Source organism: Miniopterus schreibersii, assembly GCF_964146895.1.
Source record: "Miniopterus schreibersii genome assembly, chromosome: 17".
Taxonomy (NCBI): domain Eukaryota; kingdom Metazoa; phylum Chordata; class Mammalia; order Chiroptera; family Miniopteridae; genus Miniopterus; species Miniopterus schreibersii.
Window position 1 is genome coordinate 25,924,621 of NC_138117.1, and position 27,507 is coordinate 25,952,127.

The window sequence follows — 27,507 nt, forward strand, 5'->3', positions numbered from 1 at the left end:
CTCTTCCTTTCCTCACTCAGTAACCAGGACCAACCCTGAAAGTTCCAGATGGTACAACTTCAAGATGGTAGGACCTCTGTCAGGCTGGGTCCCTGAAAGACTAGGTGGGACAGACCCATATAGCCATGTGATGGAAATAAGTAAACTTTTGTGCTGTGAAGTCACGGAGATTTGGGGGTTCGCATGTTTTTAAGCATAATTCAGCCTATCCTGACTATCATAAACCATATTCTAGGTACATAGTTCAGCAGGCCCAAAGTCAGTCTGAATTTAAATAGGTAAGCGATAGGCCAGTTAAAACTATTCTCTGGTGACTCAATGAAAAAATGTGCTCCCACAGGCTCTTAAAACTACCGTCCTAATAGTTAACACTTAGGACATTTGACTTCAAAGCAGAGTTATCAGTTACATAAGGAGTTCATTACCACCAATTCTCAGAGTAGTGGTGGGCTATTTAATCCAATCAAATCCCTGTGTGTTCATTGTGTGGTGGTAGGGGGAAGGATGATTACACTGGCATCATTGCTTCAGCTCTTCAAACAACAAAAATCATAAGAGGCAAACTACTTTCAATCCAACACACTTTATTCTTATTTTTGTACTTTTTTCCTTAATTTTCAGTGATCAAGTATTCAAGATGTTGTAAACCGAGGTTGATTAGTATATTGACAATAGATTTCATTAAACACAAGGAAATTATACATCTTTTTAATTACCCTAAGAGGTCACCAAATAAATATTCATTTTAAAAATTACAAAATCAAACTTCTTTATGCAACATCTCAAAACAACCTTTCATCACAGACATACACACCTCTACACACAGACACACACACACACACACACACAGGCTGAACAGGCACTCCACTAGGATCCTAATGCCAGCTGGCTTGACACAGTATTACATCTCCTTTAACTAAAGAATTAGAGGCTGACCTGCCGGTTTCATGCTTCTAACTGACATTTGGGGTTTGGGGTAGAGGTATGTATTGTAAGAAAAATGCCCACTATAAAGTCTTACCAATTATTCTTATTTTACTTTTCCAGATACAAACTTCTTTTGTTTACCCCTTTGGTTTAACATGTCCCTGCAATTACATTGGTTTTAGTTTTTAATAATGTCTTCTCCTTGGATTTTACATGTAACAGTAGAATACCAAAAAAAAGGCAACATCTTCATACCCCAGTGTTAAAAACACTTTACAAGGTGTACGTTTTTAGAGAATAAGAAAAGATTATCTGAAATACTTTTCCCCTCTCTCTGAAATTATTCTTAGCATCTAATTATTCTTGCTAAAATAATTATCAAAAGCGCTGAGTTTTTTATAGAAAAAAGGATTCCCCCTTACACCCCACGTCAAGTTCATGGATTAACTGTCGTGAGGGTAGTAAGTGCTTGTTTCCGGGAAGTTCTCCAGATTTCCAAAAGCAAAGCACATGCAGCCCCTTATCAGTGAAATACTGTGGATTCAGTGGCGCGTTTTTGTGGTGAGCATGCTTCATCAAATACTTCTAGCACCAAGGCATTAGTTTTTAACGTTGCAAAAGCAAATATCCAGGGAGGGTCTTCCTCTTAGTTGACCCTTCCTAGGGCTGAGTAAAAATGAAGTGCTTAAAATAACCTCTTCAAGCATACAGAGGTCTGATTCCAATGTAGCAAGAAGTCTGGGATGGATACGGCCAGCAGCATCCTGGGAGATGAGGAAAGGAGAGAAGACGGAAAAGATAAAGTGCTCAAGGCCACTGACTTCACGGTCAGCCATGGCACTCCCTTGGCCAGTGTGAAAGAGAAAATTTGAACATGTGTAAAGGCCACCTACTGGTCTGCATAACAGAGTCGGCAAACCCGCAGTCTGGGCAGTTCCAGGGTTATACAGTATTGTGATGTCTATCTGCTTAGAATGCTCAGTACGCACCGATATAGCAACAGTAATATTCATGTTTCTGTGCCATTTAGGATGTTTTATGTACACACAAAACCACAAAGTAGAACTGGCTACCACCTAGGCTTGGGCTCTCCGACTGCTCCTGGGCACACGAGAGAATTTCCACAAATGCTTCAGGTCCATTCAAACTACGAAGCTTCTCTTTGGTGCACCTATGCTTGATACATAACCAACTCCAAAACGAAATGTTCTGGCTCCAAGCCCACCAAGGTACGCAAGCTGCAACTGCCGACTGAAGAAGTTTCCTTGGTGGGTGGTGAAAACGGGGGGCCGCCGTACCCTCCGCCAGGCAACTCCCTTCCCTGGTGGCTGACATTGCCAAGTGCGTGCTCCTGCTAACGGTCACAACGGTCACGACCCTGGTTTGGTATATTACATATAACGTTTTGTAAATGTCCTCTTAACATGTAACACTTTATATGTTCATTTAAAACTTTTATTGGGAAACTTAAACCAATTTTCACCAAAAAACTAATGAAACTGTTCACATTCTGAAAGAGGGGGGTTGAAAAGCACATATGCCTGAAATCCACAAAGCTCAGGTTCAATCGATCTGAACCTCGTTTCCTCGTAATGTTTCATTTCAGAAGCTCTGCTGAAACTCAGCGTTATCACTGACATTGGACTTGTTCTGTATTAAATACACACTATAAATAAATACTTGAGGTATGTTAGGACAAAAGATTTTGACTATCACACTTAGCTAAATAAATGTAAATTTACCTTGCAAATCTAAACATTAAATTTTAATGTTTCCTACAAATTTTTTCTATTTTACACAAAGAAATAATTCTCTACTCTTCAGAAACAGTAGCATATCAAAAACCAAAATGATTTACCTCACTATCTTCTAGTCACATCTTATCTCTGTTAGCCAAAACTATTATATGCATCACATAGTGCCAGAAGTGAGCCGAGACAGAGAAACCTGCGTTGCCTGACTTGCCCACTCTACAGTCCTCAACAAGTCACTTCACCTCTCAGAGCCTCAGTTTTCATAATCTGTTTTTTAAAAAAACAACAAAAACATAGTAACAAAACATAGTTTTATCTTTCAAAGTTATTGAGAGGATTAAAATGAATGATGTATATTAAGTGCTTGACAAAATGCTCTGCAAATAGTCAACACTTAGCACATTTGTGTCCTCTCCGCTCCTTTCTTCCCCCACCTTGGTTCTGAATGACTTTTGACTGTTTTTCAAGAATTAAAGCCACCTACAAAGGATCAGGATTTCATAGTAATGAAAATAACCAAAGAATGCACTTGAACCCCCACCTACCCGCTGGAGCTTTCTAAATTAATAGGCTACAGTCAAAGGTATTATATTTGCATATTAAAGCCAAATAATATATTAATCTACAGAGTTTATGAAAGAACAAGAAGACTTCTTTCCAAAACAAGTAATTATAAGCTTAAGTTCATGGAGAGTGTCGATTAAACTTATAATAGGAGCTGTGACTATAAAGTGACATAACCAATTTATTAACAAGTATATAAGAACCTCATATATAACAATTAAATGGTGTTGTCTATAAAACAGTCACTTTAGTTGACTACACATTTCAGTGATATTACCAGAGCCCAAACCATTTTGAGGACAACTCTTACTTGGTACATATTCCAAAACGTCAACCCCCCATAATTTTTACTATTTAGTCTACACTCACCAACAACACATTGATGATACACCTGCTATTTATAAGCATCAGATACTTGAGGAAGTACAATACTAACACTGTGATGTACAACTCATGCTAATTTCTTTGAATTCTGGCCCAGTCAAACCCAAAGGATTTCATAGAGTGGCAAATGGTAACGAGTCAAATGGTGGCTGAGAGAGAACTGGCACCCAGCCATAGGCTGCTGAACTGGATAGAGTTCAAGGTCGAGAACAGAGGAGCAGCTCCCTAATTACACCTGATTACTCCATCACTCCTTATCCTGGAGTTCTGAGAGCATCTCCTTTCCAAAATATCCTACCAAGAAGAGAGAAATTATAACAGTGTTGAAACATATCACCTTAGCTACCAAAAAAAAAAAAAAGTGTAATCTCATCAATATTTTCTCAATTCAGTTTCTTAAAAATCAGTGGGAAATTAAGAAAACACTACCTCTCTCTCCCCAACCTACCTATCTTTAGCTCTTCAAAAAGCTCAAAGATTTCCCATAGAGGGTAAAGGGGAACCCTGAAGCCCCAGAGTAGACACTGGGTTAATCAGCAATATTTTCTGAAGACCTTCAATATGCACCGTGTTGACCAAAGTTTGACGGACACCAGTGTAACTTAGGCAACAATAGTTCCATGACTTAGTCAAACAAGACGGCCCAAAGGGAAGTCCTCATCACTGAGACCACTGGCTCCACCCCTTGGAGACATTACTCAGTCCAATAGTGATAACCCTCTCCACAAACTGCATGCAACCAAGAGAACCATTTGACTGATGCCATTCCTAGGTAGAGAGGAAAACAACCCTGTACCCAGGAATATTCACACAGCCCCACGGGGCAGCCAAGGATGGAGGGTAAAGGCCTGAATCGTTGGACAGTTCTGCCAATCACATTCTTTCTGTGGAAGAGTGTAAACCAGCCAAGGAAACCATATGCCAGGTTAGCCCTCCGCGAGCGCAGGCTACTTGTCAGAAACAGTGATATTGGTATTTGGAGCTCACAGTCCCTCCTATATCTGATTGTCATGATTCTTTTTCCGAGTAGCCAGCTCCCATGAGTTCACTTGCCATCAGTCCATAGTGCCGTCAGGAGGCATCTGCCTTAAGAACCACGTAGAAAGCATTCTGGGTGGCACCTAAATCGAAGTGATGCCCTGGGAGGTGCTGGAAAGGATCATGGGTAATGAACCCAAAGGAACAGAGAAGTCCTCTTTCAGATCGATTCCAGGAGGGAGGAGTCGAAAGGTGGTGTAAAATGATTGTAACCCTGATAAAGCAGGATTCAGTACGCAGGCCAATTTATTTTGTATTTTCCATCATTATTTAGGATCATATTACAGGTCCAGCTCCCAGGTCTCCCTCCTCCTGCATTCAAGGTGATTTCCATGTAGCATGTATAGCCTTCCTGGTTTAATGACTCAATCTCAGTAACAACCATAGCAATTTTCTGTACGTAAGAAAGAGAACAATACAGATTTGCTAGTGTTTCCAGGCAGATAACTAAAATGTTCGGGCGGGACTCAATCTTACATCTCTGAAATTCCTTTTTCCAACTATTTTGAGTGTCAAGGTTACAATTCCTAACTACCCTTACGTGGGTCCTTAAGAGGTAAAAAAATTTCTGCAATTTTTTTTTTTTTTTGGATGAGAAAGCTGTGCGTTTCTTTCCTTATTATGCATCTCAAATTACAGTTTCTAGCCATGTTGTTTAGCACACTAGTTTTAAAACCCCTTATGAAGGAATACTGGAGTTTATATTCAAGCTATCAGATGACTTAGCAGCCTCCTTCACTACCATATGATGGGGGCAGACAAACTAAGAGAACGTGTCTCATGAAATGAAGTAGCTGTTCCTTTTATCACGCTATGCACATGGTTCCCTTGAAGCGTTTGAAAACTCCTACCTGATCTATAATTCTGCTATGGCTTAAAATGCTATCAACAGTACTTTAAGGAAAGTAGAGCTTCCTCTTTTCAAAATGTATCTGCTTTAGTCTCTGAAAGCAAAAGTCACATGCTGCACTTACATTTTCCTGATCAAATTGCATAGTTGAGGCAAATTCATTTGTGCTTTGGAGCAGAACTCACAGTAGGTGTTCAGATCTAAAAAAAACCACGCTGATTTGTAACTGCAAAGTCATGGTCAAGCTCACCTTGGTGTGGAGTGTATGCTAAGGAGAGGCACCGCCATCACACCTCCCTGATTTTGTTAACCGCGTACCTTGGCCTTATACCACATTGGTGCATGAGCATGGAACTAACCTAGCGGAGATGGTAACAAGTCTGTCCAAACTCCTCCTTCTTGGACAGAAGGCGGGAAAGTTCTCAGTCTCATTGAGGTATCCAGCCCTCAATCGACAGTGGCTGTGTATGCGGAGTTTTGTTGGGTTGAGGATTGTGTCTTTAGAGGTTAAAAAAGGGAAAGAAAGAAAAGAAGGCACGGGTGTTTCTCAAGTCGCCAATATTCAACTCAACCAACAAAACTAAAGTCTTCTACTTTCAAGCTTCAGGAGCGAGGCTACACGGCAGCAGGCCCCTCTCGCAGCCCCGGGTCTGGGGAGGGACTTATTGCTTCTGGGAAGGGCCCCGGGTAGGTCTGCGCTGCGCAGTGGGGCCCCTTTCGCAGACGAGTCTCTTCGTGGAGTTCTCCGTGGGTGCTGAAGGCCGGGCAAGATCTAGTCCGGGCGTGCTTGTCGGCGCCCTCGGGCTGGCCCACCAGCTCGCTCACAGTGCCCAGGGGGAATTCTCGCCACCTCTGCCTCTGCAGCGCGTCCTCCTTGTATTTAATGGAGTACCAGGCCAGGAAAATAAAAATAAATCCAACGAATTTGAGGCCGGCCGCCAAACCAAAGTAGACGAAACGAAACGACGTGACATTGTACTCCCAGCAAGAGCCTTGCACTCCGCATTCCTGTTGCCAGAGCATGCAGGTGGTGTCAATAACTGCTCCAAAATAAATTGGAGTGGGAATGTATGCTAGAGGTGCAGAGGGGGGCAAAAGAAAAGACAGGTATTTAGCACATCGATAAGAAAAAAATGGGTTTGCAAATGTGCTTTGTGTGCTGGGACTCCAGTAGAGGGGAGTGGTTTTCTTGTGTTATTATCAAAATGTGTACTAAATTGTGGATACTTTAAACCTTCCAGTTTGCAACTCTTTTCCTATTCAACTGCCCCTTTGCTAAACAAATTTTCTTCTTTGAAAATCACTTTTTAATTTTCACTGAGAAGTATAAGGCATACTTCTAAACTATATCAAAGTATGGCAGACTTTCCTTTAACCAGCATGCTTTGAAAAATGGTACCTTCAACATCTTATTGGTACCAAAAAACAAGCCACACATTCAATACAACCAGAAAGAAGCCTTTGAGGCTCACTGGAAAGTGTTCCCTCTCAGGCCATGAACCCACAACATGGGACAAATGGAAAATTCCAGAGAGGATTAAGGTTTCAAAGGGTCAGATGATGCCATTTTAAAAAGTTTCACCTTTCAAAACTGAAATAAAAAATTTGAATCAGAAAACGCTTTTTTTGTCCTGTGGACAATGATGCTGATTACTGGGGGAAATAACAGCTGGAGGAAATCAGACTGCCACTTAAGAAAGAAAAAATATGCCTGATAATGAGGAAGTCAATTAAGAATACATTGCAATTGATCAAGAGAAAGGACTACATCACACGCTATTTCCCGTGCATTGTCCCAAGACATCACAGGGCGATGCAGTGTTTGTAAAAATTAGAACTACATTCTCCATGCCCAGTGAGCTCAGCAATTCCCACATCAGCACAGCGCTAAGGAGCTCCACTTGCTAATCAGGAAAGGGCAGTCCCTGCATGTCGATTTCGGCATCTTTCTTTTTTTAGAATATTTTATTTCTTTTGCTCAGCAAACTTGATAGGTACACTCTTTGCCCAATCCAATAAAATTACTGGAATAAAGAACTGGACATTTTCACAAATAAAAAAAGCACCACTCCCCATCAATTTCATGTTAAAAAACCATAAAGGGACAAAAGTGCCAGAATTATAAGCCCATCACGATCGCTTGGTTCAATATTTCTTACTGTACAAAAGTCTCTAGGGAATTTAGCCCAAGTTTACATTCACAGTGAAAAAAGAAACTGACCTCAAGTCGGTCTGGTTTTGTTTCATCAAATGACAGACTAGTCAGCTTTCAGTTCAAATCAGAAAACAAGGAAGTTGTGCTCCCACCGCTAACCTGTAAAGTCCTCGCTACTACAATGGTAACAAATGACTGCACTTGCCGTTTTAAAGGGCAGTGAGAACTTGCCATCTGCAAAGAGGAACTAAGAGGCACATTTGGAAATTGAGGAACGTACCAAGCGTTCGCAGTAAAACAAATTGCATTCCCAGAGCAAAAGGTCTCTCCTCATCTTCCACGGACCTAAAGGGAAGGAAAAAAATGTTTTAAAATCATGGTCTGGAGACAATGACTGCCAAATCAAACCTGCTTAGTGCAGGGCCAGGGGCCAGAGAGGTGCTGTTGACAAAGTGTTTAATTTTCTAGAATTTATTAACAATTGCCAAGCAAGACTGCTGATGGCTAAACCAGTTGAATAAAGGTGGCTCCATCGAAGACAGCCAAGAAATTCCAATTTACTCTGATCATTTCTATGTTAATACTGACGGAAGGGCCACAGAGCCAGGGCTGAAAGTGGCTCTAACAGCTTCCCAAATCAGTTCTATTAAATATACACGGCATTTTTATCCTAACTACTACATCTTTTCTGTTTGCCTGCACTTTCTTGAATGGTGTGTACGCTGAAAAATTATTACTCCTGTAATTTCTAAAGGAAAAGTATAGAGAAAAAAAGTTTTACAATATATAGTCAAAAAAATGTATAGGGAATAAGTCGAAAGTTAGAAAAATAATGAATCCCTGCCAGCCAAATTTTTTTCTTCTTCTCCTATAACTTATGCTCCAAGTAATTCCCACAGGGCAGGAAGATTAGACTCTATTGATTTTGTAATTAGCAAAGAGTAAAGGGCTCCTTTTCCAAAGTTTTGGGTTGGATGCCAACTGGTGCCTTGCCATGTTTGAACACTATAAATTGGGCAGCCCTTATCTAGCTGACTGAACATCTCTTGCAGAATTAAAGTTCAAAGGATAAGATTATTTAACACCTCCTGTAGAATTAAAGGTCAAAGAATTAGGTTATGAATGAGTCTTATTTTTTATGACGAAGTACCCTCGCCTTTCTATCCCATACACATGGTCCTAAGTAGAGAATGCAAAATTCATCTTTCCCCCGACTTCATTTTCTCAGAGCTTTTGCCCAACACTGCTCGCAGTCACTACTCCATTCGTGTGTGCTGATGGAGGGACTGAGTGAACAAACAAGCAGGGCTTTGGTGCGCTGTCATTTACCCGCCAAGGAAGGAGTTGGCTGGGCAGCATCTAACTTGTAGAATAAGCAGGGAAGCAGCCCCAGGGCCCTGCTAAGAAAGCTGTCTCCACAGCAGCTTCCCACCAGGTGCTCAGCATTGTGGGGAACAGAGGAGCCGGGGGGAGGTAAAGAGTAAGGACTCTGGCCTTTCCTGACTCCCCCCAGCCCCCCACGGCTGCTGTGGGTGTGTTCGGGTTTCTCCATGCTGACCCCTTCCTTCCTTTGTCCACCAGCATCTGATTGCAGTGAGCTAGTGTCAACATTTCTAATAGGACTTCCATTAAGGTAACTTCCATATTTTCATAGAAGAAGAAAAAAAGCAAAAAAAAACCCAACAACAGGATTTACTCTATGGTAAAGAAAGCACAGCATGAACTGTAAAACTACATTTTCCAGTCTGTCCTTTCCTTGTTCAATTCCAAAATTTTATGCGATAGTAAAACTAATGAGATCAGCATTTTGAACTGCAGGCCCGGCATAAGCTGTCAGTGGTCCTGGAGGTGGTAACTACCTGCAAGGTTGGAGATAATATTTTTTGCTGTATGCAGGGTTTAGCAACTTCACCAAAATGACTTCCTGCCTCCTCTGGGCCAGGCTTCTTGCAGCTAACATGGTGATGGCCTCCAGTTCCCGAAGTAAAACCTGTTAGTGCAGAATCTTCAGGAACGCAAGGCACCCAAAAAGAAGTTACACTGAGCTCCAGGAATTAAACCCATCTGGCTAAAGAAAGTTCTGGAGTATGCAATGTTACAGCCTTCCTCTCCCTTTCTGACCTGCGAACACTCACTTCTCGCAAGTTCGACAGGCAACCAGCTGAGTGCTTTTCCTGCACAATCTAATTCTGCTTTCCTCTGTGCACCAGACCCCGGTCCTGGAATATGTACTCTGGCAACTCTGAGTGTGTAACCCACCCGAGAAGTTGAATGCTGTTCTCACCTGAGTGTTACTATGATGGCTGAGGGTTGGGCACATGCTGTGATGAAGGTGACAATGAAGAGAAAAACTAAGAATGGGATGAGGGTATTACAGGCCCGTTTGCACTTCCCAGACACAGCATAGCCATTCTCGTTGAGATATGTTTTGACGATAACCACGCGGAGCTGACTGCGCTGCCCCACCGTGGGTGGAGTGATCACTTGCCGGCTTTGGACACAGGTGCATTCCGTGTAATTCCTTACCTAAGTGACAGAAAATAAAGATCAGTTAGTTGTGTGCTAATCAAAAGCAAAATTCAGCCCGGCAGGCATGGCTCAGTGGTTGAGGGCTGACCTATGAACCAGGAGGTCAAGCTTGGATTCCTGGTCAGGGCACTTTCCGGGGTTGTGGGCTGGATCCCCAGTAGGGGCCATGCAGGAGGCAGCTAGCTGATCAATGACCCTCTCTCATCATTGATGTTTCTATCTCTCTCTCCCTCTCCCTTCCTCTCTCTGAAATCAATAAAAAACATTTTTTTTAAAAAAAATGCAAAATTTAGCATAGGAATATTAAGACAAAGTTTATTTCAAGTACTATCCAATAACTCCAGAAGTTTAAAAAATGCAAAGCATTTACTTGGAAATGTCTTCCTCACTGCTAACAATAGGGGTCCAAAGTGTGCATCCAACAATACCATAATCAGCTGGTCAAAACTGTTAAACTTAAACTTGTCTAAGAAGCTTTCAACACTTACCTCTAGAGCATTCATATTTTGTGCTCTCATTTTTGGTCCTAATTAAATGCAGTTTCTGTTGCTCTATAACTCCTGGGCTCTTCAATAGGAGAAGCCCTCAGAAACTGGCACCAAGTCTTGTTTTTTTGTTTTGTTTTGTTTGTTTTTAACTTAATTTTTACTGTTGACACTATCTGTGCTCACCACAGCACCTACCATAACCCTGAATTCAGAGGACCTACATATCTGTTATGCAAACACAGATCATGCATAATGACTTCCATTCCAATAATATTGCACATTGATAGCACTGGCTGTTTCATGTGAAACCAGCTAATTGAAGGGACTACAGAGGTGTTTCAATGAAACAGACAATTAAGCTTCTTGCCTCTTATGTTGCTTTTACTGAATGGACTTCAGTTGAACTCACTGCCACTGTGACCTCTCAGTCACTTAGAGAGGCAGTCGGAACAGATATGAAGATGGGACACTCTGTGGCCACCTGAGCTGAGGACTGCTGACCCCTTAGTAAGAATGAAGGCTGTGCACCACATGACTGGCTCACTCCCAGGGAAGGACTTAGCCACCAGAAGGACAGACCTCAATGTCTCTTTCAACTTGGTGGCACACTGGAACTCACCAATCATATAATGGGGAGCCAGCTAAGGAATTCTCAGTTTATCGTTTAAAACTCAAAAGTCAAATATGACATTCCAGAAACATGCAGTCAATGGGATAATCCCTTATCATCAGCCTCCTACAATCCGTTTTTATGCAAAAAATGAAACCAGGCTCAATAAGGAACTGAGTAAAATATGAAAACCTTTCCCTACAGTATTATAGCCTATTTATAATTCACAGGGAAGGGAATTCTCAAAATAGCCTATTCTTGAACTGACAGAAATATCTTTACTCTGAAAGCTAAAAAAGAAAAAGTCAGAACAGATAATCTATGAAAAATGCCACTGCCCATCCTCACTGACTCTCAGCAGGGGAGGTGCACTCCTATTGTCTTCTATCTTCTATCAGCACCAGTGTGGTCATCTTGACCTTCAAATCCATCACGAGGGCCCTGTAGGAGGAACAAAGGGGAGGCCCAGCACTCAACCTTATCAAGTTTCACTGAGTGGACACTGAATGCAAAGTAGGAGAGGACTGATATGGAAGCAAAGCATTACACCCAGACGTGCCAATCATCCCTGGAAAAAAATAATGGTATTGCATAATTTTCTTTCCTCTGGGTTTGCATCAGAGGTGTCTTATAGGTTATTTGAAGTTTCTTAAAAAGGGAGACAAGTCATGTGTTTGCCTCTGAATTCTAACACGCCCTTGTCACAGGATGCAGGGTTAACAAGAGTACAGGAACTTGTGAAATATACTTACCCCAGTGCTAAGATTACCACTACTAACACAGCCAGCCAGACAGGGGTTAAAGTATGTAATTCCATCTGATCCACAGACTGGCTCGTACTCGTGGGTCTTACAGCCACAGTTGACGTTGCAGCTTCCCGTCAGGTTCCTATGAGGCATGGTGAGAGAGGGTCTAAGAGAGAAAAGAAGCAGATCGTGAGCAACATTCACTAAAATAGAGCTGATAGGGAAGTACTTGATATCGAGTCATTGTCCATTTTAGAGAAGATATTCGCATTGAATCAAAGGTAGGGTTCTGTGAAGTGGCCACTCTTGATAATTATCTTTATAACTTTAAAACAAAATATGAAGGAAAACATTACAGTCTTCTGGTACCACAGATTCAATACATTTGTATCAAAGTATCCGTCCTTCCTCAGTTCTACCCTCCATCTTGATGCTATGGACCTGGTCTCAACATATGGGCTCAGCAGTTCATATCTGGGCCTCAATTCCTTTAACTGTAAAATGGAGAAAATACTTTTTTGGGCTAAATCAATAACATCCTTATGAGGGCATAAACATGGAATCCATCAACCACAGTTGTCAACATAGGTTCCTTTGGCCAAAAACTTTCATTGTTCTAGAATAAATTTATCAAAGAAAGCCATGGGACTCTAGAAAATCAAAGGAAGTGATTTTCAAAGATCAGGAATCACATCACTAGTTTGATTCAAATGATCTGAGAAGAAAGATTAAACAGCCCTTTCCTCAGGAAGGCCCAAATGTAGATTTGGTCAAATGTGGTGGGTTTTGTTTTCTCAGGAGATCATGATGTATGAGTCAAATAAGTAATACCATATAAAAAGCTCTAAAAAAATCAACTCAGGCAACAAATATACAAGGGAGAATAGGGCAAGTTAGGATATAGGGCCATGGAGAGAAGTGTAAGGAAATAGCTATGGAAGACCAGAAGCAGGCAGGTCCTGCTGGAGACCCGGAGGAACGAAAGGGGCTCGGTAGTGCTCACACCCAATGGCCTCTTTCCTTTGCTTTCGTGTCCATCATTTTTGGGTGTCACTGATGAAATACTCGTCCCAAAGCCACATGAGTGAGTAACAGGAGATGCTTCAATCATCTGTCCATCTACTCATCAGCCATCCATTCAACAAACATTTCGGAATGTCTTCTATATGCAATAACCATTATCTTTAATGACTATGCTGAGTAACCACTCAGCCAGTAGCATAGCCCATCCCAACTCTATGTATTAATCTATAAACATAAAGATTTGTTTGTTCAAAGGCTTTTCTCCTGTGGCCTCTTTCATACTATGATAACTGAGTCTTCAAATTTTAATGGAACAAATCTATAGCAATATTTAAACCTTACCAAGAAATCCTTCAAAAAGGCAAAAGTAAAATAAACCCTGTCCATTGTTAATGTCGCTTCACTGACATTGATAATTATTATGTTCACAAACTCTTATGATCAATTTTAAACAGTTTTAAAGTTTAAATTTTAAATGTGTTTTTAAAAATACGATTTTAGACCAATAGTTCTCTACAGGGACAATTTTGCCACCAGGGGATATTTTTGTTTGTCACAACTGAGGGGGTGCTACTGGCATCTAGTGGGTAGAGGCCAGGGATGCTACTAAATATCCCACAATATACAGAACAGCCCTTCCTCCGCAATGAAGAATTTACTGGCCCAAATGTCAATAGTGCTGAGGCTGGGAAACCCTGTTCTAGACCTGCTACCACATTCTACAGGTGATAAAACAGAGGAGGTTCAGGGAGGCCAAGTGACACAGTGTTATGCTGATTAGTGCTATGTCAACTGGTTCACATGAAAAGTATTCTGTGTGCATTACTATTCTCTTCACTAGTTCCTCCAGAACTAAATTGCAAGCATGATCAAATAAAACAGCTTTTATATGTCTGCATGCTTAGTCACTAAAAATGACAGGCTTCAAACCCATAGAGTGGTTATTAGTATTGTTATTTAGAAGTTACAAGGAATTTCTTCTTAGCAGCATGCTTTGTAGTCATTTAGGACAGCCACAGAGTCCAAACACCCCTCCTTTTGAGGCATGTCCAATCAAGAGAAAGGAATCTAAAGATAATATCAACAGATGTTCCAAACACACTGATGACAGGGAGGCAGATGTTTTCCTGAGTTGCAGAAGCAGAGGCACAGTCCTGCGTCACCCTTGTGTGTGTTTGCTTTCCTCATGAAATCATGGTGTCTGATACAAAGAAATGATACAATACAAAAAGCCTTAAGAAAATCAAAAAGGGAGACAAATATAAATAGCAGTAAAAAGAAGTGGGCATTCCTGAAAGAGTCGTGAAGGGAAAAGGCTGTATTGGCACAAAAAGGAAAGATGCCAACATGGCTAATCTTCTTCACACTGTGCTGATAAAAAAATAAATCACTTTTAAGAATAATGATTTCTTGTTCGATCATCATGCACAATCCAGAAAACAGACTGGATTATAATAATGGTGCAAGTGTTTAAATCTGAGTAACGCCAAGCAACATCTCCTTAGCCTGAAGTGAAGCCATCCCGGGGGCATACAATTCACAAGGGCTGCGTATGCTGCACTTATCCTTGTGAAAAGGGACTGCATATCATCTTCCCAATAAATGAGCTCATTTCTGACAAGTCAGCCTTCCAGATAAAAGGCTCATGTTCACTCAGAGTCAATGTAAGTATTAATTCCAAGTGAGGAACCAGGCCTCACAAATAAATGCCTTATAACTGCATAGTTCAAGCTGCAAGTCTGAGAGCCACATGTGGCGTCTTACTATAAAAATCATGGCATTAAACAGTAGATCCAGAGACATAGAAGCATGGAACAGACTGACAAATCTCAGAGGGAAGGCAGGGGTGAGCGAGAAGAAATTAACCAAAGAACTTATATGCATATATGCATAACTCATGGACAAAGACAAAGGCTTGGTGAAGGCCTGGGGCGGGGGGAAAAGGGGGAAATCTGTAATACTTTCAACAAAAAAGATAAATTTTAAAAAGAAAAAATCTCATGGTATTAAAGAACTAGAGGGATGGGACAGGTCTCTGAGATTATTCAGTACAACTTTTTTAAAGAATAGGAAACTACGAATAACTGTAATGACATGCCCCATGATCACTGAGGTTCAAGAAAGCCAGCCATGGGGAGCCGGCAAACAAGAAACAAGACCAAGCTTGTTGCCCAACTTTATTAAATTAATCATTTAAAGGTCAATGCTTATTAAAGTCATATACAATAATAAAACAGGTTGTGGTTTAACGTAAGTAAAAATCTTTGCCATGGGCCCATTACAGCTAGGTATGTAAGGATACAGTCTCTCTCAGGTCACACACACACAAACACGTTGTGTCACTTAACACCATCCCAAGACCTAAAGAACACTTGGAATTCCCCATCTGACTTATTTCTACTGTTCCCCATAAATCAAAGAGGAACACCCTAACCTTTCTGCCTCCTCTTAAGTTTCTCCCTATTAAAATGACAACTAGAAACCCATGCATTGCATGCTTAGGCTGCGTGAGTTAAAAGAATGATTCACACTGCAGAAATCATTTTAGAAAAGTACATTAATCAGCTATAAGAAATTGGTAACTTTCTCATCATTTCTGAATCTTTACCAATTTAACTCAGTCTTCAAGAAAACTAAAATGTTTCTTTTCAATTCTACTTAAATTCTTGGCTTCATATTAAAATCCTTCCTTGGCTATATATAGCTATGCAACTTTAGGCTTATATTATCATTATTATCATCATAACCATCATTTTCATTTAAAACTAACATTAACAGAGCCCTATGTTTACTCCAGGAATTGTACAATGAGATCTCTACATAAGTTACCTCGTTTATTCCTCATGGGAATATAATGACTATTACTGAGCCTTTATCTTTCAGATGAGGACATTGAAAATTTGAGAAGACAGGTGCGTCAAAGTGCACACAGCTAGTGAGAGTCAGAGATGTGCTTCAACCCAGTTAGATCTGTCTCCACAGTGTGTACCCTTAACGGCCTACACTAGCAGGGAAGCTCTGTGCACGTGTCCAAGGTTTCGCTTTCTCTAGTATGAGTCTTCAGGGTGGCTCCTCCTGACACCTTCTTTCTGAGAAAGCTCTCATGTAGCTTTTCTGTCGCTCAGCTTCAGTGTGCTTGAGAGTTAGAGTCGGAAAGAGCTGGGCTCCGTTCCATATCTACAATTTACATTTGTAAAGTAGAGATCATAACCTCTATATCCCATGGTCAGCTGGAGGATTAGATAAGTTAGTGTATGTCCAGCATCCAACATGGTGCCTGGCACGTAATAGGCACTAAGATATTCATGTGCTTTCTTTATCTACATATGGCAGGAGCATTAACAAAAAACATCACACTCACAAATGTGAAAATGCAAAAGGTCTTCATAATTTTTTTTTCCAAAAAGAAAGAAGTAATTTTCTAATTTACTCCTACAGAGAATGTTGGCGGGGGTGGGGGGGACAACTAGATTGGTATCTAGTTTCAGGCCACCCATTTAGTCACTATATGACTTTGGGTAAAGTCTTTAAGTCCATGGGTCTGAACACCTCTCCTGCCTACATGAGAGGGGAGGAAGGATAACCAACAGAGGGGTGTATGATAATATATGTAACAGTGTAGGCTAAAGGACTAGAGGACTATATTCATGAAAGCTGTGATTACTGTATCCAATCATTATTTTTGTCGTTGAAGTTTCCTTTATCTTTATAGCCAACAAATTCAAACCAGTGAAATTTACATATGATAACCTACACCTGATACACATCATCTCTTTAAATCCAGAATAATTTTATATAAAATGATGCGTCTTTTATATGGTGTCTTTAAAATACTTTTATTATTAAAGTAATACATATTCATTTTGTGATGGAACCCACACCCTGATTGGAGAAAGGGTCCCATTATTTTCCACACAAAGGTAACTGCTACTCAAAAAGTGGTACACCCGTGTGACTGAACCTCCCCAAAGTGTTCATACAAATTCCATTTTAGACTGTTTTCCTAGAAGCATTTGGAGAACCAAAGGAATTCCCCAAAGATCCCAGGGTTTTGCTTCACATATTTATAAATCTCACTGAATTCAGGCTTCAAATACTACAATGACTGGATCCTTGCAGCAGCCTCCAGACTCCTAACCAAGTTTTTCTCTGTTGAATAGAATTAAAGGAGGAGTGTACCAGAACTCATGGATTTAGATAATTCAGGTGTTTATTTACATCGAGTTCTTACCAGTGTCAGTATCATTATGGATAACATCCCTGAGCAGAGATAGATGCCAGGTATTCATTCATCTTTCAAAGAAGAGGAGTGACTTTGTATGATCTAGAAGGGAAGGGAGTAGAGACCAAAAAAAAAAATCCTAGCTTTTTTTCAGCATATACTAAGCACTAGACCTTGTGCTAGGAAATATCAGAATCCTTCCTGTATATAATCCTCAAAATCAAAGCTGTAAACATTTGTTTAAAATACTGAATGCTTCAAACTGGAGGATGGGGGGAGGAGAAATAGACTTTTTCTTTTCTACCCTCTACAGTATTTTAATTTTTCAACCATATGTGTTTTACTTTAATTGCATTTATAACCTGGTGTGATTCACATTATCACCAATTTTACACATAAGGAAACCAACAGTCAACAATATTAGGTAATTTTTTTTGCAAGGTCATATAGTTAGAAAATGACGGCACTAGGACTTGCCTTTGAAAATAATGCAGTTTTTTACAAAAAAGTTCGAGGGGAGAAGGGAAAGAAGTTCAAGGAGTTTATATTTAGGGCCTCTGTTTACTCAAAAATGCAGAACCCTAGGTTGTCTAATAAAGAAAACAAGATTAGGGTAAGATAAAACACTTGAAGAAAAAAGATTGTTTAATGGAAAAACCATCATGGGGCTTAGGAAAGAAAGCTGACTAGAGCCAAGGAAATGGATTGCTCAGAAAAGATGAGGAGCTGCTAAGGTTGGAACTCATAAATTTGTAATGGAGCCAATCAGCACAATTATATAATTTTTGCCCAGATGTGCTGGGGAGTCCAGATTTGGTTGATTCAGGATTGGCAAGAGAGATGTGGTGTTAAGCAAGGGTTTTAGAAGGCTTGAGGTTTTAGAAGGCTTGCATTTTAAAAGTAAGTAAGACACCCACCCAGTCAGTCTGCTTTCCATTCCTTCTGAAGATGCATTTAAAATAAAAGTAAGATTAAAAGGAATAAGCTAGCAAAGAGAAATGGAAAGAGCGACACCAAGCTTCATGAAAAGAGCAAGTGGACAGGCAGAGGTTTATGTGAAATGAGTAGATGCCACCTTGGAGAGGAGCCAGCCCACCCCATGGAACCTCCACAAGGCTCCCAGCTCAAATTCAGCAGATATAACAAGGGAGCAAAAGGGAATATGCAGCTAAAAACCATGGAACTCATTGGAGATCTGAGGGAGAAAAAAACTGTATTACTGGGGGCTTCCATTCTCTTCTACTCACCCACTTCCAACCCAACTGAGAACCCAGAAATTCACCAGAAAGCTCTTCTCTAAAGAAATGGAAAGAAAAATTTTAAACTAAGCTTCTATTTTAGATGTGAACAACTCTGAATAAATTTTTCTTCAGTCTTGTACTTGAGGGAGGGGGAAACATAACCATCACGATCATGATGACATGAATGGCTCTCCTAAGATACTTACCCTGTTGTGTAAGGGATGTTTATGCCTCCTAGATTAATACTTTCACATCCCACAATGAACAGGGTTGAAAAACACAGTAAAGACACCCCACTGCAGATCATTGCAAGTTTTGCAGATTCTCTTGCACCAAGTTTCAATTTTTTTATAATGTAGCCTCCAAGGACAATGCCAACACCGGCACTGGGGACAATAATAACACCTGGAGAGAAGGGAAGGACAGAATTAATTTGAAGTAATGTATACTATTATTTGTTTTCTTTATTTTTCTCTTTTTTAAAATTTTTTCCCATCACCATTTACCCTTCCTATACCCTTCTCCACGTCTACCCACCCCCCTACTCCCCTCAACCTATTTGTTATCTGATTACTGTTTCTATTTACTTATTAGTACTAAAGTAAAGAATAAAAATACTGTAATCAAAGTGGCAGTTATAAAAATAGTTAACAGGGATACAGCATAGAGAATATAGTCAATAATATTGTAATAACGATGCATGGTGTTAGGTGGATAGTAGACTTATCAGGGTGATCATTTCATAAGTTATATAAATGTCTAATCATTGTGTTGTACACCTGAAACTAATATAATATTGTATGCCAACTATAATGAAAATTTTTTTTAAATTATTTTAAAAGAAAAAAAATTTAATACTGTAATTAATAATTTTCAATGTGTGTGATTTTATAGTATAATTTATTTTCAACACATACAACCAACAAAGGATTTATTTTCAGAATATAAAAAAAAAAAAACTTTTATAAAGCAATAAAATAAAGACAAGCAACCCATTAGAAAAGTAAGAAAAACTTTAATGGGCCCTTCACTAAAGAGGAAATCCAGCTAACCAATAAACACATGAAGGTAAGAGGGAAATACAAATTTAAACCATAATGAAATACTAATCCACACAAAAATGCCAGCACAAATTTTAAAGTCTGACAACACCACAAGCAGGCAAAGATATGGAGCAATGGTCTCTCTGGTGAGTTGTAAACTGTGACACTGACTTTGAAAAACAGTTTGGCATTTATCTGGTAGAGTTGAGGATATGCACACCCTGTGTCAGGCAATTCCATTCCTGGGTCTATACCCCGAAGAAACTTATGCACATGGGGACCAAAAGAAGTGTACAAGATATTTGAAGAAACATAAAAGCCAAAAACTGGAAATAAACCAAATATCCATTAATAGATACACAGCATGTAGTAAATTCATATAATGGAATGTCACACCCCAGCAGTAAAAGTCAGAAGCCCAACTGCACATAACTGTGTGGGTGAACCATACAAACACCGTGTTGAACGAAAGAAGCAAAAACACAACAGAACATATGTGATTGCGTGTGTATAAAGTTCAAGAACAGGTAAAATGAAATGATATTGTTTAGAAATGCATATACTGGTAGTACAACTATGAAGAAAACCCAGGAAGGAACTGCTATAAAAGTCAAGATAGTGGGGGGATGGGGGGGATGCAGAGAAGGCACAGGGGGCTCCTGGAGTACTGAAAATACTCCATTCCATGACCTGAGTAATAGGTACACATGTGTTCAATTCATAATTATTCATTATCTCTAAACTTTGTTTAATGCACTTCTCAGTGCATTATATTTCACAGTGAAAGTATTTTTAAATAGTCATAATGCCTGTCCCAAGAACCTTACAATCTAAAAAAGAACCAAACAAAAAAATTCAGAGCACAGTAAAGGAATTACTTAAAGGGCAAGGAGAACAAAGGGGAGGAACCATTTGAGTTTTCCCTGGGAGAAATCAGGGAGAGCTTCAGAGAAGTGGCAGCATTTGAGCTGACATTAGACAGATGAGACAGCATCTTTGGGATTTAAAAGATGAAACAGAATCTGTCCAATGCACCAGCACAGAAAGGGCATCCTACACAAATAAACATGTGCAGAAGCATGAGATAGAATTGAGAGCAGTTCAGACAAGCTGGGAGTGGAATGAATGCAAGCTGCCAGAACGTGGTGGGACATGGGGAAGAGAGGCAAGGAAGAGCAAGACCATGAGAGACCATGAACAAGAGTCAGGCTGCATCTCCGGGCAAAGACACACCACTGAAGAATTCTGAGCCGGGGTCTGGCAAGATGGGCACTCTGTGATACAAAGATCATTTCTGGCCCTGAGGTGGAAGATGGCCAAGATAGAGCCAAAATTAGAGTCAGAGAAGCGGTCAGGAGGGTAACTGCGAAGGTCCAGGAGGGCTGTGGTCAGGCTCCACACGGAAGACAAATTAGCAGAGGAAGACAGCGACGGAGAATGAACCATTGCACAACCTGTGCAACAAACAGCTAGAAGTGCCTCCAGAGCTCAGGAAGAGCTGGGCTGGGCATTTATAACCTGCAGCGGAATTCATGGCACAGGTAGGATGTTCCAACAAGACTGAACAAAGAACAGTGAAGGGCCAAGGCCAGAGTCCTGGAGGGCACCAGTGTCAATGAGGATCATAAAAAGATGAGCCCACAGAGGAAACTGAAAATGAGCAGCCATAGAGGGAAGAGGAAATCTAGGAAGATAAATGTCTTAAACGGGGAAGCTTGGGCTTTGGATTCAGAAAGACCGGAATTCAAATCCTCACTGCATCTTCCATAGCTATGTGATCACACATAAGCATAAGCTTCCTCAACGCTCTAAACCAGATTTCTTCCCTTTATCATGGAGCTCTACCTTTCAGGTTAAAATGAAGGTTACTGACACTCTATGTAGCCATAGTACACTGTATTTTGTACACAATATAAACTGCAGTTATTACCATTACAAGTGTGCCATAGAAACCAAGGAAAGGGCTTCAGGGAGAAAATGAAGTGTCAAATGCCTCGGAGAAGTCCAGCAGGATAAAGGCTGAAATGAGACAACCACGTCACTGGAGATCTCAGCAAGAACAATTTTCAGGGCATCGTGGAGGCAGAAGCCAGACTGCAGTGGGCTGAGTAGTCAGCCATGAGGGTTTGGAGACTGGAATGGGCACTGCCTTCCAGAACCGTGGCTGTAAGAAGGGGGGCTATAGGTCCATAGGTTGAGTCGGGGCTTTCTGAGTCTTGTTTGGTGCTAAGACATGAGAGGGCTGAAGCATATTTATATTGAGTGCTGACAAAAATAGACCGAAAAGGGGTACGAGGTAGAACGTAGAAGGAAAAGGTTACTTCATGACAATGCAAGATCCTTTTTTTTTTTTTAACGAAGTTGAATGTTTTATTATTAAACTTTCTTGTTTTCCTGCAAGGCTGCTACTTCACTGTATAAAAATAGCACCCGCAAACTCAGCATATTGCTAAATTTAGATAGTATTGCTTGTCATCTAACACTGTTAACAACTAACAAACCTTTTCCCCACTGCCAGTTATTTCCAATGGAAACATCATTAAGTATTTTGACCTAAATCCAGAGACTGATGTAAGCAAGTTATAGTGTTATATAAGGCTTAAGATAACAATGTTATCCTTGAAATACATAATTTTATAACAAGATTTTACCAGGGATGATTTCAGGAATTCTGAATATTAGAACTGTAGCCTAGCCTAAAAATCACAGGGTGGTGTGAAAAAGATGCATATTGTGTTTATCTGCAGTTATTAGAAGGTTAAGGGGTATTTTCTTCCTACAGCATAGTTATAGTTTCTTTTTCCACAGGTTTACTAAAAGTTGCTATTTTAAATCTTCTGTCCACCACTAATTTAAAACAACTATGCTAGATCAAGTTGTTTCATACTCTGTTTAGAGGGTTCCGTTTCCACTCCTCAGTAGAGTTTATGTATTTTTCAGGCGTCTTCTCTCTTTGGTTCTCTAGTTCTGCAGGGTTACTTGGTGTCATCTTGACCAGCCAACCATCTTCATAGCAAGATTTGTTGACAAGTCCTGACTTTCTGCAAGAGCTTCAGTCATTTCAGTTACTTCTCCGGACAGAGGAGACTAGAGTTCACCAGCAGCTTTCACACTTTCCAAAGCACCAAACTCCTCTTGTTTGTTCAATTTTGTCCCAATTTCAGGAGACTATAGTAAACCACACACATCCCCCAAGCTTCCTGCGCAAAACTGCTGATTCCCACTGTTCCAATACCATTTTCTGTTGTTATCCATGCATGTTTCTCTGTGAATTTATGCAAGGAGAGCAGATTGGGGTCAAGCGTAGAATCTGGAGGCCATTTGCCCTCAAACCTGCAGGATCCGCACTGAGAGCCCTGTTCGAGGGGCGGGGGGGGGCACAACTTGGGGTGGAGGTGTTCCCTGCTAGATCCTTAAGAAGCCAGGAGAATGTGGAATTATTAGCACGGGTGATCAGATTGGCCCTGAATGGGGAGAGACGCCTTCCTCTGCACTAGGAATAAGATGGGGCAGGGGGAGAGGGAGAAATCCCTGGGTGGGCCCAGATTCCCGAAGCCAGTACACACTATGTTCAACAGCCCACATAGGGGAGCCGACAAGGAGGGTCAGATTTATCGAGAGCCTGAGCTCTGCCTGGCAGCCAGTGTTCATCTTGTAATTCTCACCACGGTCCTGATTTTATCAAATCAGGCCCTGTGCAGCTGCGGACATTGATGGCTCAAAGAGGTGACCTGACCAGTAATGCACACAATGGAGGGAGACTTTGAGTAAAAATCGAGACCCCTGATCCTCAGCTCTGTCCACATCACCACAGCAGCCTTTTAGAAGCAGTGGGTCCCTAGACTCTCCAGGTAAATCAACCAGAGCTCGGTCTGGGCTGAGAGGAGCTGGTTTACAAAGTCTCCTCCTCACCAGGGAAAGGCAGACATGCTGTCAACATGATTAAGTAGGCAAAGCCTTACATTTAGAATTAAAGTGGCTCATGAATACAATTCCTATTTCAATGGAACAATTTATGGCGTGGCAGGTACTGTGCCAGGAGAACCACAAACAAACCTCCACGCTCACAGCTGAGTCATAACCTAAAAACAGTATAATTTATCTGACTATGCATCCTAATTAGTACTCAGCTCTCAAAAACAGTACATTTGTCATCAGTAAATATGAGGTTACATCAAATAGAGTAAACATCCATTAGAATTTTCTCCTGATGTCTCCCGTCATCTAAATCTCACCACACTGTCAAAACAGAAGGGTTCTGAGCATTCGCTCATGCTAATCCGTGCATCGCTCAGGTCTCCTGCTTGAGCAAGGGACCCAGATGTTTCTTGTCGGAGTCCATGGACTTTGGGGTGAGTGGAAGATTTAGGGCTGAGGGCTAAGGGGTGGGGTATGAGAGCAGAGCCTCCTCACTGCCCCTAACTCTGGGGAAGCAGCTTTAGTAGTTTGGAGTTGACTTATGGACAACACCGAGGGGCTGGGAGACACTCTCCCCACCATCTAGGCCCCCCCAACTTCCCCACTCCCTTATGAAGAGAGGGAAACAATTATGTAAGATGGGCTCACCAGACAGAAGCTGCCACGCTCCAATGCACCTCACTGACTCTGCTCTCCTTCCCTTCCCTCTGTCCCCAGACTCCAGCCAGCCCCCCTCTACTGCCCCCTTTGAGCCTCTGAGTCTGACCCACCTGCTCTCCAGCCCCCAGCAGGGCCGTTCTGCCGTGCCTGAATTTCTGTTCCTCGAGCCCTCTAGTGGCCTGCACACGGGGAAGGGTACACTTGAGGGGGAAGCCCAAGGGACATCCCTCACACTCTGGTGCAAGTGTGAGGGGGAGAATGGATGGGAAGCTTGAAAAGATGGTAGCACCCAGACCAAGCCCGGGACCCACCTAAAATACAGTTGGTAGGGGAAAGAAGCCAGTGCAACTGCAGGATTTGTCTAAGAGACAAATCCAGGTAAGAGCATGGGCGATACAGACAGATTCTGAGTTTGAAACTCAGTTCTGTCACCTACAAGCTGCATGTTTCTGAACATTCCCAGACCTTGGATATTCTCATTTCTGAAATATGGGTAAGAATAATATCTTCTTCATAGGGTTATTAAGATTAGACAAGGTAAGACATCTGAAGGGCTCAATACAGCATCTGATCCACAGTATACACTCAGTGTCAGCAATCATCATCATAGCAGTACGAACATCAGCAGTCTCTGCCTAATATTGAGTTGGACATTTGCACAAAGAACTATAGTGTAATTATAGTTAGGCAGACTTCTACACACTATTTAATCTACAGAATTAAATTGAAGCTACAATAATGGTCTAACATAAACCTCTACGTTCTTTAGTATGTAAACATCTGTTCAATATTTGAGTCTTAAACAGCTAAACCTCTCTTTGATATTTAACTACTGTTTGTACACATCTGAATCTAAAGAACTCATTGCTGCATTAACTTACAAAAGGCCTGCTTTCCAGTAGGAAATCTTTTCTCTTCTTATTTATCTAAACAAATTGACATGTCAGTTGTCCAACTTCTGTTCTTTCTCTTACGTCACACAGTATTCTACCATTCGGTTTTGTACTTTTTACTCGGGGATCACACTGTTGCTTGTCCTTAGAAAGTTTGGCTGCATGGAGCCCAAAGGTCTTTACAAAAAATGATATTCAGTGAATTGCCAAATATTAAAAATGATGGAGGAATTTTTCTCTTCACTCCGGTTTTTGTCAATAGATAGACATTAGACATTACCTATCTCAGTGGACACATAAAATATACCCAGGCTTAATGCACGATTTAGAGCAAAGGAAAACCTTGGACGGAAGGGGAGGTGGGGAAAATTAGGTGACTCACTCATTATTGAGAATGTTTTATGGAGAAAAATGAGGAGAATGGGGGGGAAAAAACAAAACAAAAAAGACAAAAGACTGTTTTAAATCTGGGGAACTTCAACTGCACTGCAGCTGTTGCTGCTACTGAGAAAACAACAGTGTGGTTTCATGGGTCCCAGTGCTAACTTTGTCGTGAGGTCTGCCACCACTATCGTGTTTACTTCTCTGTCTCTCCTGCTGCATCACAAGGTTCCAGTACACAATAGGGATGCTATCTTTATTCTTTATACCTTTCTAGCACTTACCAGGACATAGTAAATGTGTGGCAAATTAGTACTTGAATATACTAATTTCGTTATTTATAATTTACTACATAAAATCTTCAAATGACTTATTCATTTCAGTTTTCACTTATTCCTTGAACTAGGCTATATATCACTTTACAAATAGGAAATCTAAGATCTAATTTGGGGTAGAAACTTGCTAAAACCAGCTTAAAGCTGGCAGGTACTAAATAGCTAGGTTGAGGCCTGAAAAATCTCAGTGTTATCAAAATTCTGAATTGAACATTATTAGCAAAAGCTTGAATGCCAACCCACTAACGGTTGTAAAACTTGTAATGTCTGGAGTCTTCTGACACCTCCTCTCTGTCATGAAACCACAATGGTGCAGAGTATCCTGTGGTGAATTAAGTTCACATAGATTCTCAGAACCTTAGATGTCCTCATGATTTTTTCTCTAAATTCACTGGCCCTTTCCGTGTATTCCATATCCAAAGTTTTCCTTAGTTAAGCTGAAAAAAGATGGCTTGCAAACATAAGACTATGAATCCGTGAGAAATATCATTGTAAACTGCTATAATTTTCAGGTTCCGCTGCCTCTTTGGGGGAAGGTGGCTAGGCACAGGGGAAGGGTGGGGAGAGGAGGAGGAGCCTCTGGAAAAGAAGGAAGTAACAATTCATTCTCATTTATTCTTATTCATTCATATTCTCTCCCTCCCTCTCTCCCTTTCCCTCCATCTCTTTCTCTACACACACACACACACACACACACACACACACACACAGAGATGTTGAGTATATGCCAGATAGTATGATAACTAATCTGCATATAGTATCTCATTTAATTCTCAAACTTGTAAGGACCTCGAGTTGCTCTGAAATCAGAATGTGTCCTACAATCAACAGTATCTCAGCTCTGTGTCATAATCTAATTAGAAGTATTTCTTTCTCATCATAATTCAGAATCATGGTGCATCTCACATCACAATGAACGGTGTCTTAGATTGGGAGGAACGTAGCATTCTTTCCACATCACAGATGAGGAAACACAGGTTTATTTCACTTTTCTAACGACTAAGCTTCTAATCTTATGATACAAAGTCAACATTTTCCTATTACCAGGGTAAGTTATTTTACCCCATTAAGCTTTCACTTTCCCTTGAAAACATTTTCTTGTAGGAAATAAATATCAGTTACTGTCAGTGGGGAATAAAAGAAGAGACTATTTTAAAAATTCAAACCGTGAAGCTAGAAAATTTTAACGGTCTGCGAATAGCAGCATAGTAAATATACACTTCCACTAACAATACATAAACCCACAGAGTATCACAAAAGCACAATATATCTTTTTATCTTTCATATCTCAGAAATCCCTTCCCAAACAAACAATGAATGAGGTGTACCATTAGAATTAATTTATGGTAACTTTTTAATAATCCACTGGCTGTTCTAAGACAGAGAACAGACTATTTCTTGAAGTCCATGTTATTTCACAGCATAACACTAAGTCAAATTGCAAAGGAAGAACAGCAGAGTATAGGACCATTGACCAAAATAGGAGAGGCAGCATATTCCATAATCTAAGTTCCCAGGAGCTGCAGAGAAGCCTAAAGGCCCAGAGGAAGAATTTGCAGGGAGTTCCTTTAGGAATTCTCCAGAGGCACATGAGCCGACAGGAAGGCTAGCCTCACACGGGGCTGCTGCAGATAGCCTGTCGCAAGCTGTGCTCTTCTCGTTTCAGACAGAAGACATGGGACCAGAAGGAGACCTCTCTGGCCACAGCTTCCCCTGTGAAGTGCCCCATGACAGCCAGCATGGCTC

At 40.8% G+C, this 27,507-nt stretch overlaps 1 protein-coding gene across 1 annotated transcript in view; it reads right to left on the reverse strand.

Moving 5' to 3' along the window:
* Positions 1 to 5,256: 5,256 nt before the first annotated feature.
* The window catches only part of SLCO5A1 (solute carrier organic anion transporter family member 5A1), a 91,141-nt gene continuing 68,890 nt past the window's right edge, over positions 5,257 to 27,507 (reverse strand). Inside the window, exons 6-10 of the mRNA XM_081116464.1 lie at positions 18,738 to 18,936; positions 12,052 to 12,211; positions 9,957 to 10,198; positions 7,953 to 8,017; positions 5,257 to 6,590 (exon numbers count right to left, since the gene is read on the reverse strand). Of these exons, the coding sequence (XP_080972590.1) occupies positions 6,133 to 6,590; positions 7,953 to 8,017; positions 9,957 to 10,198; positions 12,052 to 12,211; positions 18,738 to 18,936 (1,124 nt within the window). The 3' untranslated portion in view covers positions 5,257 to 6,132. The remainder of the gene's footprint in view (positions 6,591 to 7,952; positions 8,018 to 9,956; positions 10,199 to 12,051; positions 12,212 to 18,737; positions 18,937 to 27,507) is intronic.